The sequence below is a fragment of the Mya arenaria genome, chromosome 2 (assembly GCF_026914265.1).
Source record: "Mya arenaria isolate MELC-2E11 chromosome 2, ASM2691426v1".
NCBI classification, from domain to species: Eukaryota; Metazoa; Mollusca; class Bivalvia; order Myida; family Myidae; genus Mya; species Mya arenaria.
The window spans coordinates 66,592,466-66,608,544 of record NC_069123.1 but is presented as its reverse complement, the minus strand read 5'-3'; the positions used below and the strand labels follow the sequence as shown (position 1 = coordinate 66,608,544).

General features: G+C 37.6%; 1 protein-coding gene and 1 long non-coding RNA gene across 2 annotated transcripts; one reads left to right on the top strand and one right to left on the bottom strand.

Annotated features, from left to right (window-relative positions):
• Positions 1-5,319: 5,319 nt before the first annotated feature.
• Positions 5,320-7,303, top strand: LOC128220267 (uncharacterized). The gene is made up of 3 exons (XR_008258743.1): positions 5,320-5,456; positions 6,714-6,821; positions 7,081-7,303. It is a non-coding gene; the product is annotated as an uncharacterized LOC128220267 (long non-coding RNA).
• A 7,091-nt stretch (positions 7,304-14,394) lies between these two features.
• Positions 14,395-15,867, bottom strand: LOC128224097 (uncharacterized). Its single transcript, XM_052933760.1, has 3 exons — positions 15,602-15,867; positions 15,129-15,509; positions 14,395-14,790 (listed from the first exon to the last, which is right to left on the bottom strand). The coding sequence occupies exons 1-3, from the start codon at positions 15,780-15,782 to the stop codon at positions 14,738-14,740; spliced, it is 615 nt and encodes a 204-aa protein (XP_052789720.1). The 5' UTR covers positions 15,783-15,867; the 3' UTR covers positions 14,395-14,737.
• Positions 15,868-16,079: the final 212 nt, after the last annotated feature.

Below are 16,079 nucleotides of genomic sequence, written 5' to 3'. Positions count from 1 at the left end.
ACAGATAGTCTATGGAGATTGTCCTGAAGCCTTGTCGGTTAAGGTGTCCCAACAGATACTGTGAAATCATTTATGTTCATGGGACATTAATGTTAGTGGTTTTTGTCTACTGGCAATATCTTGAAGCCTTGTCGGTTAGGATGTCCCAACAGATAGTCTACTGGCAATATCTTGAAGCCTTGTCGATTAAGGTGTCCCAACAGATAGTCTACTGGCAATATCTCGAAACCTTGTCGGCTAGGATGTCCCAACAGATAGTCTACTGCCAATATCTTGAAGCCTTGTCGATTATGGTGTCCCAACAGATAGTCTACGGGCTACATCTTGAAGCCTTGTCGGTTAAGGTGTCCCAACAGATACTGTGAAATCATTTATGTTCATGGGACATTAATTTGGTTTTTACATCTCGAAAAACATTACACAGCATATATATCTTTTTTTCTATTGTTTTATTATATTTTCGTTCATATGTCTCTTAGTTAGTGCAATGGTACTTTCATGATTAGACTAAATAAAGACATAATTTTAAACCTTGTAAAGGCGAGATATGTCTAATAGCTGTCTTTGAATGACTTAATCGTACTTAAGAAATAGCATGTTGCTCCGGCTTGATTCCTTCGTTTACATGTGAGGTTGGTATATGGTGGTTGAGTGCTTGATAATATTTCACTGGTTTATATGTATTTTTTTATTCTTTATCCTTCATCCTTTCCAAGTTGATGCGTGCTCTGATGAGGCTTATATAATTATTTTAATTAAGTAATACTTGATAAGTGATGGGAAAAGTATGAGGTTATGACCATGCTAACTAATTTCAGCTCCGAGTAGACTCGAGTTCCAGTGAAATATTGTTTGACTGTTTCAAGGCGGTATTCTCACCAATTAACGCTAAAGCAATTTTGATGAGGGTATGGTTTGTTTGTGGCGTTTGTATTAGTGATTTTGTTGTAAGTTTGTTTTGGGTGTTTGTATTTATGTATGTGATGTTTATTTGTATGTGTCATTTAGTTATGAGTATGGTAAGTGGTCACCAAGCCGGACAAGTGGGTTTTCTCCGGGTACTCAGGTTCCCCCCCCCCCACAACACAAGACCACACTCTCGCACAACATCGTGCCAACGAGACTGACTTAGTATAAGCTATTATAGCTTCCTTCACAATCGTTGTAAACTATATAATGGTTAAAGTAATTTGTATGTGGCTATAGTTCACTGTCGTCTGTGGCTATAGTTCACTGTCGTCTGTGGCTATAGTTCACTGTCGTCTGTGGCTATAGTTCACTGTCGTCTGTGGCTATAGTTCACTGTCGTCTGTGGCTATAGTTCACCGTCGTCTGTGGCTATAGTTCACTGTCGTCTGTGGCTATAGTTCACCGTCGTCTGTGGCTATAGTTCACCGTCGTCTGTGGCTATAGTTCACTGTCGTCTGTGGCTATAATTCACTGTCGTCTGTGGCTATAGTTCACTGTCGTCTGTGGCTATAGTTCACTGTCGTCTGTGGCTATAGTTCACTGTCGTCTGTGGCTATAGTTCACTGTAGTCTGTGGCTATAGTTCATTGTCGTCTGTGGCTATAGTTCACTGTCGTCTGTGGCTTTAGTTCACTGTCGTCTGTGGCTATAGTTCACTGTCGTCTGTGGCTATAGTTCACTGTCGTCTGTGGCTATAGTTCATTGTCGTCTGTGGCTATTGTTCACTGTCGTCTGTGGCTATAGTTTATTGTCGTCTGTGGCTATAGTTCACTGTCGTCTGTGGCTATAGTTCACTGTAGTCTGTGGCTATAGTTCATTGTCGTCTGTGGCTATAGTTCACTGTCGTCTGTGGCTTTAGTTCACTGTCGTCTGTGGCTATAGTTCACTGTCGTCTGTGGCTATAGTTCACTGTCGTCTGTGGCTATAGTTCATTGTCGTCTGTGGCTATTGTTCACTGTCGTCTGTGGCTATAGTTTATTGTCGTCTGTGGCTATAGTTCACTGTCGTCTGTGGCTATAGTTCATTGTCGTCTGTGGCTATAGTTCATTGTCGTCTGTGGCAATAGTTCACTGTCGTCTGTGGCTATAGTTCATTGTCGTCTGTGGCTATAGTTCACTGTCGTCTGTGGCTATAGTTCACTGTCGTCTGTGGCTATAGTTCATTGTCGTTTGAGCCTTTGCCTTGTGCTCCTAAACACGGTTATTTATTTTTTTCGATTACTGGGGTTGTCCCCGTATTTTCCATTGTATTACTTGAAACAAATACATATAATAAGGTCTCACAAATTCCTCGTCGATCGAAGATCATAAGAAATATTTCACACAACGTTCATCAGACCCTGAGTTGAGTATGTTGATGTCGCCTGGGGATAATATCTCGCAAGCGGAAAAAGAAGAACTTGAGAAAATCAAACACGAGGCAGCCAGAATTGTTTCCCGTCTTGTGTCCTGAAACAATCTATACATCGGAACTGCCATAGAACCACTAAAGGGTGAGATACGCAAACACAAGCTCACTGTATTTTAGAAGATACCCTCCTGTGTTGGAAATACAACCACCTATCATCTTCGTAACTCGGGAAATATCCGCAACATCCCATGCAGATCGCAGCTGTTGTCTAACCGTTTTCTTCCTTCTACTATACCTTCGTGGAATGCCCTTCGAGGCCAAACACGATAAGCCCCATCCCTTCCAGCTTCCATACGCAATCGGAACAAAACTAACAACACTTTACTTCTTTCTGAAGATCGGAAGCCGAGTGTGCACCGCGCAAGGCTACGCATGCATTGCAGCGTTCTTGACGAGCACTAATGTTCTCTCAAAAGATTGAAGATATGCATGTTGCTAGTGCGGAGAAATTGAAGACACATACCACTTTTTCTCTGCCAACTTTACCGGGATTGAAAAGAAAGCCTACTTGACAATTTACATACCACTAGGCCGATCACACTTTAACTACTTCTTTTCCGGCTCAAACGAGGCAAATGATGAAAGAAACTCAACTATCTTCGAATGTGTCCAAACATCTTTCAAACAGAATAACAGTTTTTTTCCATCATCAACATAATTCGAACAGACCTGATTTTTACCGCCTTCTTCTTGACATGTCATTTCTGACTTCCCAAATCACTCGTAGTCTTCTATTTACTTTATTGCATACCCTGTTATATTATGTTTTACGTTTGAGTAAAACGAATATGAAGAAAAGTATGTTCCCTTGTTTATTATGTACCAGGTGGCGTTTACAAGCACGAATGAGAAATCATATAAATGTTCATAATATGAATGATCAAGTTTGTGTTCACTTGTCTACAAAGAACATATTGATATAATATGCACTTGTACTACTCGATAAATCTTGTAAATCGATATGTTTTCTGCACATCATTGTTAAGGAGTTTACGGCTGATGAGGCCCGACATCTAGTGGTATATGACAAATACCGTTGACTTTAAACTGGTGGAGTTTTCCCCAAAAAGAAGACGTCTGTCAGTTCCATATTCTGTCAAGAACGTAGCACTGGCACCGGATTTTCAAACTCAATCTTTTTTTTATAAACTAAAAAAAATCTTATAATTCCTTACTAAAAAACATAATACCGAATATGTAAAAAAATATTGATTTTTTTTTCAAATATGCACTTTGTACTGTATAATATGTTAGTATATTATACAGTACAAAGTGCATATTTGAAAAAAAAAAAAATTTAATATTTTTTTACATATTCGGTATTATAATTTTTAGTAAGGAATTATAAGATTTTTTTTATTTTTAAAAAAAAATGATTGAGTTTAAAAATCCGGTGCCAGTGAGAATGTAGTTACCTGATTCTGCATTTCACGTTGATTATGTTGATCGGTTTTCCAAGTGCTTCCTTGAGACGTCCAAACAATTAGCATTGAAATGGTATTGATTTTGTTGTCTTATATAGGAGGTTATAGACACACCAATGCACGTAGTTTACACCAACCATTTTACATTTTAAAGCAGCTTGTTTGAACGACAGAAATGAGACATTGTATAAGCTTTAAGCTTTTTTCTTAATTATGTCAATACATTTCGACTGACATGTAATTCTTTTTCCTGTATTGTTTATCTTGTATCTAAATAATTACTGTTTAAACCAATCGTATTAAACAGTTTAATGACGAGATTATTAATTTATCTTATTCTGTTTTTATTTTAAAACAAATTTTAGTATTTTTTTTAAAGAAATCGGAAACGGATTCAACGCCTCGAAGTCTAAAATAGTTCAATGTTTATTTTTACATTTATATCGGGTTATGATCGCAATTGGGATGGTCAAAGTGTGTGGAGTCCGAAGGACTCTACGCGTACTTTGACCAGCCCATTGTGTTCATATCCCCGATAATGACATCAAACCCGCAATTCATTACTTATATTTACACCAGTAGTTCATTATTTCATCCAAGTCTTGTTAAAACAATACTTAATTTCATTTAAGAAACCTTTCAGTAATACTGTCTTACACATTCTGTAAATGGAACGACCCGACTTGAACCGGAAACATTTTATCAAATGACGTCACAATAAAGCGGGAAAAGATCAACTACTTGAAATCACTTTTAAACGTAAAATTGAAACACTTATGACATCAAAACATTTAACATTTCATAGATTAACACTTTCTAAAATGTTCATTATTAGTTTACGGGACCTGCTGACACAGTACAAACAATAATAAGATGAACAATTTTCATGTACTGTATATTGTTAATACTTATGCGATGAACTGCGATCCGAACATACCCGAAGATGTTGCGTTCATCGGATGATAACCGCAAATGCCGAAAGGAAGATCATTTAAAGAACTGAAGTTGAGGTGTTAATATTTGTTGTTGACTACGCTTGAAATTTTTACGTTTCAAGCATTATTCTCACAAATTACATTTTGAAAGTTTCAACTTTATTGATATAATTTTTATTAATACAAAGGTATGTATATATATATATATTTCTTCTCATTTACAGGGCTGTGTCTCCGTAGTTTCCATGGTTTTATAATGAAAGTGTGGGCAAAATAAAATTCGGTCGAAGTACATATTTTTCATTTGTTATCACTGCTATATAAATACCAAGCCATCTTCCCCTTTAAATTGGTAGATTTGTTCGTTACCATAAATAAAAGTAAATCAATTTGAACGTGTTTGAGGAAACGTGCATGTCAAGAGAGTTCCTTTAATACGTCACTTATCTATAAATCGAAACTTCAGTCATTACTTTGTTTATAGCGCCAAGGCCATACGATATTTATGATTGTTATGTGTCCAAAAACCGTATCTAATTTCTGAAAATATGGAAAATTACGCAATACATTTTCGGCCTTGACTCGATATGGACACATGCATTTTCTAAAAATACAAAACTGAAGCGCAATAAATGCGCATAAAATCCCGATACTGCGCACCAAGACCATTCAATTGCGTTTTGACGTGTGTAGGAATACTATTGAAGAATTAATAAAAGGTATTTATTTATTTATTTATGAAGAATTTGCTTACATATACGTAGATTTGCCATATAATAGAAAGTAAGTTGTAATCATTTATATAAGCATTCCTTTTTCGGCGTTTAATAGATGCAGAACAACAATTTTTCAAAAATAATGTTCTTGTTTTTTTTTTATTCAATATGCATGTTTTTCATAGACCTCCCGCTCTAATCTTTGAAATTTATTTTGTTATTTATAATAAACGTCAATACACAATATTCTTGGGTAAAATTGTTGAACATATAAAAATCTTTGGAATCTAAAACTATCAAAGTTGTAAGGTTTTAACAAAATAAGAAAAAAAATGATGAATTATTTTATTTTATTATTAAACTGTGCAAACTGTTAGATGTTCAGTTACCTCAAGACTTTAACAACACTTAACAGTTGCATTATACTAAATACAGTTCCAATAATAGATCCGGGTATTTCTTAATAACTTTTATTGCTTGAAAATTATTTAAGGCGACTTTTGAGTAAAAGTTTTCACACATAGAAAACAAAACAAAACTATAGGGGACGTCATGATAGGACGCTTTTCTGGCGACCTGTATCACGTTGAGTTCGGTGTGTAAACACGTATCCGTCGAGTCCGCAGGTTTACACACCGAACTCCCAACCTAGACAACTCAGTGTACAGGCATGATATGAAATCAGGAAACGTCAGTAGGGTGACACGGGTTTTCAATACGGCGTGCTGTTTTTCCACTGTTGAATATGGAAAAGGAAATTGATAGGCATATAATAAATGTTGAGACATATTGAGGCATTACTGAAGAGAGACACGTCACAAACGTCACAGTGTAAAATGACGTCATTAGGCAATTAAAAGAAGGATGCATGTGGTTTACTAAAAATTTTCGCTTTAATTCAATCTGACAGCATGGCCGTGCAGTTCTTCATCCCGAGGGTATTTTAGGGTTGCCGTTTCATTATTTTATGTGTACAAAATCAGTACGCCGTAACTGATGCAGCGCGTGCAAATCGTAATTAGATATCTCTGTCCTGTAAGGACGGTTGTATAATACAGTATTGATATGTAAACACAATACCTTGCTCGGTTTATTGGCATATTATTAGTTTGTAGTTTTTCATTAAAACCTTATTATTTGCAACTTGCGTTTCCTTCTGGGATTATATTGAACAGCTATAAAGAAAATTAAAAGCTCAAATTAGCAACTTGGAATATCTTGGCGAAATTATCTTACCAATATAAAAACTTGTTCATGTAGCGAGATGTCTAGCCAACAGAGTGGAGGTGGTAAATACGGAGGCACGGGTGACAAGGCGGATCTGGATAACCATGGCAACCAGTGTAACTCGAACAACCCCGAGTTCAAGTGAGTCTTTCTTTATACAAATGACTCAATCCATAGCCTACCTTTATCTATTGTCTTTGTCGATATTTACTGTTTACTAGTTGGTGATTTATAGCGCCAATGATGAAGAACCATTATCGAGCGTATACTATAACACATGTGATAACTGGCAGGACGCTAAAAAAAATAAAGTAATGCATGTTATGACATAACACATTGTTTTTATACGTGACATTAATTCTTTATTTCTCATTTATTACTACAATCTTTATTTATTCAGGGGTCATCAGTCCGGGTTCCAGGGGGAAGGCACAAAGTCGGACCTCGATAACCACGGCAACCAATTGAACCCGAATAACCCCAGATTCCAGGAGCCCAAAAAGTGACGTCGTTTCACGCGCAAAAGAGGCGTCATACCAGGCGTCAATAGGACTATGTTATAATATTAAATAAACAAAAAATAAGTTGTATATTTCAAATTACAGAATTGAAAATGTTGGTGAGATATTTTAAGATGTCCCAACAGGAAGCTCTGAACCCTCAACAGTAAAGGGGTCTCATCAGGTATGACACGGGCATTGTCCTTAAGCCTCGACAGTAAAGTGTCTCATCAGGTATGACACGGGCATTGTCCTTAAGCCTCGACAGTTAGGTGTCGCATAATTCTGAAGCCTCGATGGTTAAGGTGCCTCAACGGGTATTGTACGGGCATTGTCCTTAAGCCTCGATAGTTAGGTGTCGCATAATTCTGAAACCTCGATGGTTAAGGTGTCTCGACGGGCATTGTCATGGAGCCTTAACAGTTAGGTGTCGCATAAATCTGAAGCCTTGATGGTTAAGGTGTCTCAACGGGTATTGTACGGGCATTGTCGTGAAGCCTTTACAGTTAAAGTGTCGCATAATCCTGAAGTCTCGACAGTTCAGGTGTCGCATTATCCTGAAGCCTCTAAAAATAAGGTGTTGCATTATCCTAAAGCCTCGACGGTTAAGGTGTCGCTATTATCCTGAAGCCTCGACGGTTAAGGTGTCGAATTATCGTAGACCTCGAAAAACAAGGTGTTGCATTATCCTAAAGCCTAAACGGTTAAGGTGTCGCATTATCCTGAAGGCTCGACGGTTAAGATGTCGCATTATCGTGAAGCATCGAAAGATAAGATGTCGCACTATCCTGAAGCTTCGACGGTTAAGGTGTCGCATTATCATGAAGCCTCGACGGTTAAGGTGTCGCATTATCGTGAAGCCTCAAAAGATTATGTGTCGCATTATCCTGAAGCCTCGACGGTTAAGGTGTCGCATTATCCTGAAGCCTCGACAGTAAGGGTGTCGCATTTACCTGAAGCCTCGACAGTTAAGGTGTCGCATTATCCCGAAGCCTCGACATTAAAGGTGTCGCATTATCCTGAAGCATCAATAGGTGTCGCATTTTCCTGAAGCATCGACAGTTAAGGTGTCGCATTATCCTGAAGCATCGACAGTTAAGGTGTCGCATTATCCTTAAGCCTCGACAGTTAAGGTGTCCCATTATCCTGAAGCATCAATGGTTATGGTGTCGCATTATCCCGAAGCATCAATGGTTAAGGTGTCGCATTATCCTGAATCCTCGGCAGGTGTCGCATTATCCTGAATCCTCGACAGTTAAGGTGTCGCATTATCCTAAACCCTCGACAGTAAGGGTGTCGCATTATCCTGAAGCCTCGACGGTTAAGGTGTCGCATTATCCTGAAGCTTCGGAAGACAAGGTGTCGCATTATCCTGAAGCCTCGACAGTTAAGGTGTCGCATTATCATGAAGCCTCGACAGGTGTCACATTATCCTGAAGCCTCGAAAAATAAGGTTTCGCATTATCCTAAAGCCTCTACGTTTAAGGTGTTGCATTATCCTGAAGCTTCGACAGTTAAGGTGTCGCTATTATCCTGAAGCCTCGACGGTTAAGGTGTCGAATTATCGTGAAGCCTCGAAAAATAAGGTGTCGCATTATCCTAAAGCCTCGACGTTTAAGGTGTCGCATTATCCTGAACCCTCGACGGTTAAGGTGTCGCTATTATCCTGAAGCCTCGACGGTTAAGGTGTCGAATTATCGTGAAGCCTCGAAAAATTAGGTGTCGCATTATCCTAAAGCCTCGACGGTTAAGGTGTCGCATTATCCTGAAGGCTCGACGGTTAAGGTGTCGCATTATCGTGAAGCATCGGAAGATAAGATGTCGCACTATCCTGAAGCTTCGACGGTTGAGGTGTCGCATTATCCTGAAGCCTCGACAGTTAAGGTGTCGCATTATCATGAAGCCTCGACAGTTAAGGTGTCACATTATCCTGAAGCCTCGAAAAATAAGGTTTCGCATTATCCTAAAGCCTCGACGTTTAAGGTGTTGCATTATCCTGAAGCCTCGACGGTTAAGGTGTCGCTATTATCCCGAAGCCTCGACGGTTAAGGTGTCGCATTATCGTGAAGCCTCGAAAATTAAGGTGTCGCATTATCCTAAAGCCTCGACGGTTAAGGTGTCGCATTATCCTGAAGGCTCGACGGTTAAGGTGTCGCATTATCGTGAAGCATCGTAAGATAAGATGTCGCACTATCCTGAAGCTTCGACGGTTAAGTTGTCGCATTATCCTGAAGCCTCGACGGTTAAGGTGTCGCATTATCGTGAAGCCTCGAAAGATAAGGTGTCGCATTATCCTGAAGCCTCGACGGTTAAAGTGTCGCATTATCCTGAAGCCTCGACAGTAAGGGTGTCACATTTACCTGAAGCCTCGACAGTTAAGGTGTCGCATTATCCTGAAGCCTCGACATTAAAGGTGTCGCATTAACCTGAAGCATCGATAGGTGTCGCATTATCCTGAAGCCTCGACAGTTTATTAGTCGCATTATCCTTAAGCCTTGACAGGTGTCGCATTATCCTGAAGCCTCGACGGTTAAGGTGTCGCATTATCCTGAAGCATCAATGGTTAAGGTGTCGCATTATCCTGAAGCATCAATGGTTAAGGTGTCGCATTATCCTGAATCCTCGGCAGGTGTCGCATTATCCTGAATCCTCGACAGTTAAGCCGTCGCATTATCCTAAAACCTCGACAGTAAGCGTGTCGCATTATCCTGAAGCCTCGACGGTTAAGGTGTCGCATTATTCTGAAGCTTCGGAAGATAAGGTGACGCATTATCCTGCAGCCTCGACAGTTAAGGTGTCGCATTATCCTGAAGCCTCGACAGGTGTCACATTATCCTGAAGCCTCGACAGTTAAGGTGTCGCATTATCCTGAAGCCTCGGCAGGTGTCACATTATCCTGAAGCCTCGACAGTTAAGGTGTCGCATTATCCTGAAGCCTCGACGGTAAAGGTGTCGCATTATCCTGAAGCCCCGACAGTTAAGGTGTCGCATTATCCTGAAGCCTAAACATTAAAGGTGTCGCATTATCCTGAAGCCTCGACAGTAAAGATGTCGCATTATCCTGAAGCCTCGACAGTTTAGGTGTCGCATTATGTTAAAGCCTCAACAGTTAAGGTGTTGCATTATCCTGAAGCCTAAACATTAAAGGTGTCGCATTATCCTGAAGCCTCGACAGTAAAGGTGTCGCATTATCCTGAAGCCTCGACAGTTTAGGTGTCGCATTATGTTAAAGCCTCAACAGTTAAGGTGTTGCATTATCCTGAAGCCTAAACATTAAAGGTGTCGCATTATCCTGAAGCCTCGACAGTAAAGATGTCGCATTATCCTGAAGCCTCGATAGTAAAAGTGCCGCATTATCACAAAGCCTCGACAGGTGTCGCATTATCCTGAAGCCTCGACAGTTAAGGTGTCGCATTATCCTGAAGCATCAATGGTTAAGGTGTCGCATTATCCTGAAGCCCCAATAGTTTAGGTGTCGCATTATCCTGAAGCATCAATGGTTAAGGTGTTGCATTATCCTGAAGCCTCGACTGTTAAGATGTCGCATTATCCTGAAGCCTCGACAGGGGTCGCATTATCCTGAAGCCTCGACAGTGAAGGTGTCGCATTATACTGGAGCATCAATGGTTAAGGTGTCGCATTATCCTGAAGCCTCGACAGTTAAGGTGTCGCATTATCCTGAAGCCTCAATGGTTAAGGTTCAGGTCACAATAGTATATGGCGATACATTAAGTTGTTTTTATGCTTTAACCAACAACTAAAAAAGGGGTTCTGTGAAATATCCTTATATTCTATGTGTTGTTAATTTTGCCATAACCATTCCAGTCAGTTATCATTTGTGTACACGTTAATAGTCAATCGTGACTGTCAGTCATTTTTCTCCGTCACGCTTGGTTGAATCGACCAGTGTAATTTTCATTTCATAATGTTGTGTTTTCTATTATATTCCATTACGTGCCAAACATAAATAATTTATTATTTACATTAATAACGAGCACATGTATAGATGTGCCCCAGACGGGATACTTTAATTGGGCTTGTTATTGACAGTACATATCTATTACACATAGTATTAAATCTCAATAATTTAATATTTCATGTAAAATACATACATGAATGGTCAGTAAAAAACGGTTAAGGCAATTCCAGAAATGCATGTATAAGTTGTACAGCACAATATATTTGCGCAAGCAATTTTTTTCAGATCAATACTCTATTTAAATTGTCCACAAATGAATATTACACTAAATCGGCATTCAAACTTCACACCCGCTCACAAAGATACGCTAGGCCAGAGTTAAAACCAGAGAAAAAACTTCAGCCCAAAAATGAAAAGTAAAAAGCTCTGGAAACTTGTACCCATCACACTTTGCAACGAGTATGAACAAATAAAGCACATGCCGTGTATGTTCAATTTAAACATATACAGAGCGACATCAAATTTTGATGCACGTTTATAAACAATGTTCATAAATATTTTCGAACTGTAAATGTTTTAGCTCATCCAAACACTTAAAAGGTTGAAGCGCAAAAAAGTCCATTGGAGTTAGAGATGTCTGTCACTTTTAGCGTGAATTCTGACGGCGTTCGCTTCATCCGTTCAAAACCCTTACAGTGAAAAATATTTAACTCGATAGTTTCCGTCCATAAGGTAATGCCAACGTTGAATGATTGCTTCTACTGAAACGAAACTGTTTTAAATTTCTTTTTATGTCATGATCCGAGCGATATTTTTCTTTTCAATTCAATGTACTTCAACAATAAGTGGTAGCTTGAACTCTGTTAAAGACTAACTTAAAAAAAATCATTAGTTAGTATATCCTAAACCTTTGTATTATATTAAAAGCAGAAAACGAGAAAACACAAAATTAAATTTCAACGTTACTTTCATTCAAAGATAACATATGTATTTAATAGAGCACGAATTCACATCTTAAATATCCCGATTCAAGCAAAGATTTGCAGAATGATAGAATAATTTTCTTCATGTTATAGTCCTAAACCAATAATCCCCTCTTCCTAAAATTACTTAATATATCTAAGTTCAAAAACGGCAAAAATCCATGAGAAAATCATTAATATTAGAATGATTAAAAAGCTTAAATACATCTATATTATTTATTGGTAGTACTTTTTAATTCTGAAAGCAAAACGAAACGAACAACGAGCTTAACGGGCCTCGCAGTCTAAAATCAGTAATCCCTGCATACTTAACGTAATCACGACGTTCTAAAATGCACAAGAAATCCGTGCATTCCCGCTTATCAGCAAACACCGTACACTACGTAAATAAATATCTCACAGCTGTGCGCATTGAATACCCGGCGTTTTCCCATGCTTATCGCATAAAATGTAAAAAATACATATCTGACAATAGTTCATTTAATGCAAAGTTTTGACAGTTTATACGTATTAAATCATATTAATCAATATAAAAGATTAAACTACATGGCTTAAATGATATGACTCAAAACAATTGAACATAATTTAAGACGATCTTCGAAATAAGATTTATGTCAAATTTTAAATGGCCTTGTTTCAAATTTGATTTGTTTCAATCCGGCTTAATAAGTCTTCACCTTTGCTATACCAGCTTTTTATCATGTGTAGTTTGTGTTTTTTAACAATAATAGTCTATGTAACTGTTCAAAAGTATAATATTGCTGACTTCTTATTCAAGGTTCTTCGAACGAAGTCAGATTTGGGATATCCGATAACAAATCTTGGGAAGGATATACTGTTGAGAATGTGCGCTGACCTACTGACCTACTGAAGATCGTCAAGCCCACACAATGAAGGGCTAGGGGTACTATCGGCATTGGATTATACTTAATATATCATTTCTAACATTCGATACAGTGTCATTAAGACTACTGATACATGTCTTGGGGCTTCATCATCATACGTTTTCGAATAAGAAATATATTTTAAAAATGGTGACCTAGAAGCAGTTCCTGTTTACAAAGATGCAAATATATTTCTTAAAATATAAGTTATCACCATTTAATCCATAATACAATTAAGCATCTTAATATATACTAATGACTTTGGAATAAGATTATATCAAAATCTTTAAATTTTTAAAGGTTCCCTCAACAGTTTTACAAACCTATACATGTATGAAACGATACACAAGTGTAACGATTCCGTTAAAGACATAAAATACATAAATCTTGACTCTTTGTGCGTGTTTCAAACCGGAGTTTGCATTGCGGGGGTTCTGGTACCATTATTAATATTACAATAGACACCTCTGTTTATACTTCACGAGAGATCAAACTTAGATCAAATGAAACTTCAGAATTTATGTCAACCAATGTCTACCTATTAATGTCTAGCGTTACGCTGTAAAGAACGAAGTAACAGGATGTATAGATTATATTCGGGTTCTAACAAGATGCTATTCGGTCACGACTCTTCATCACTCGTTGCATGTCCAATTAAGGAATGAATTGCGGGTTTGATGTCATTATCAGGGTATGAACGCAATTGGGCTGGTCTAAGTGTGTGGAGTCCGAAGGACTCCTCGCGTACTTTGACCAGCCCAATTGCGTTCATATCCCCGATAATGACATCAAACCCGCAATTCATTCCTTATATTTACCCCAATAGTTCATTATTTTATTCAAGAAACGTTAAAAAAATACTTCATTTCATTTCGGTAACCTTTCAGTAATCCTTTCTTACCCATTCTGTAAATACGACGACCCGACTGTTACCGGAAACATTTTTTTCAAATGACGAACCAATAACGCGGGAATAGATAAACCACTTGAAAACACTTTTAAACGTAAAACTGAAACACTTTTGGCAACAAAACATTTAAAATAAAATAACTTAGCACGTTCTAAAATGTTGATTTATATTTTACGGGACCTGCTGACACAATACAAACAATAACAAGATCAATAGTTTTCATGTATATTGTTATGCGATGAATTGCAATCCGAACATATCCGAACATGTTGCGTTCATCGATTGATGAACGCAATTGCCGAAAGGCAGTTCATTTTAGGAATGAATATTGAGGTGTAAATATTTGTGTATAATTGGAATCCTATTATGTGCTGGAGATCTATATATTGAACTATTTTTATAACATATAGTATAATGACGCATTTATATATATGAATAGAGAGAGGAGGATTCCATATGCTAGTCATAATATAGATAAGTATGATTCAATATCTTCAAAATATAAAAAAACAAAAACATCTATTAACCTCATTTACTCTAAGATATATCTCTGTATCATCGTTGTCATTATTGACTAACAAGCACGTACATTTACACGTAACAGGTATCTACAGCCATACATAACTTATGGAAGAGTCTTGTTTAAGCTCTTGATTAACTATAAACTTTTACATTACGATACAATATGTGAATGATTATATCACTTCGCTTCTTTTTGGGTAATATTTACACAAAATCGTAGAACGTTCATTTTTTACATAAGAAATATATACTCATCGGGATTGATGATACGAAAAGCAAGTATACAAAATCTCTTTGAGCAAATATGTTTTAACCAAACTAAATCCCTGTATTTTGTGATCATGCTGAGGATGAAGACCGTATTGAACACTGTCGCTGAAATTCGACCTGACCTGCAATGCAAAAGTTTAAGGACTGTATGCAAACACGCTACGTGTATGTGCAATCAAAATAAAGTAAATTGATTATTAACGGATATTCATCATTTGTACATCGACGGATTAATGAGAAGATGTTCTAAACAACATGAAATAAAGGAGCTTTAAAACGTGTTCGCATAAGCCGTACGTTAACTGCACATAAATACGTATCAAAACTACGTCTAACTAATCGCAAAGTCACACTCGAGATAGTAACCATATGATTATTTATTATAATGTTTAAATATTTGTCTTAGTTTATAGTTCCGATTTGTAAAATTAAATGATAAACAAAATGTAAAAGAAATTACCAGGAATCTGTGGTGAAACAACTTCATTTTTAAAAGTGGCCAACTGTTCGGCCAATTTGTCGTTGGACTTCTCCAACATCTCTTGATATTGCTTGTTCTTTTTACAGCTACTATATATCAAAATTGATAAACACGCTGCGTTCAAAACCAAAAACACACATATAAATAACGCTAGTCTGTAGATGAAATTAAGGTCTTTGAAACAGTTTTCGTCGCATGTATTTTGATTTATCAGCCGTTCGCTTTCGCCCCCAGTTGTGTTCAGAGATTGGGAGACGAGCCGTATTATGTCACCATGGATGTCTTCTAGTTTTTGTTGTATGTCTTTATAGGTTTTTATTCCGGTTTCCCACTTATCGTTCGCAAACAGTTTGGCATAGTCTGAAAATGATATAAATATTGATAAAACGATCGTATCAATTCATGTTTTTACTTACACTGATCAAGAACAAATGAAAACTATTTTCGCTTACTTTGCACACACGTGTCGTGACAGCCGAATGGTATTCCTGGGAAGCAGACAGTCATATGGCATTTTGTACATCGTCCTAAGTCAACATTGTAAAAATGATTACGAGAACAATCCTGCACGTTGTGTTTGAGACATCTCATAGTATATACCGAAAGAAACAAGATTACAATAACACGAATCATATTTCCTAACAGGTTAAAGAGACTAGACTCCAGATGGTCCCAAAATCGGCAAATACTGTATTTCCCCAAAACAAGCCAGTGTGAATGCAAGATAGTTTGAGGCAAATAAGATTAAAATAAACAAACGCAAATATGTTGCTGTTTCCCTGTTTAAAAATAACGCAAAATGGTTTTCCAGTTTAAAAATACGCGGAATGGGTTTTTTCCGATAGCTTGCAAGTCATGCCACGAACTAAGCTGTAAATAAGCGTTAAAGCAACTCGCTGTCATTTGCAGCAGAGCTAACCCCTTTCAAAA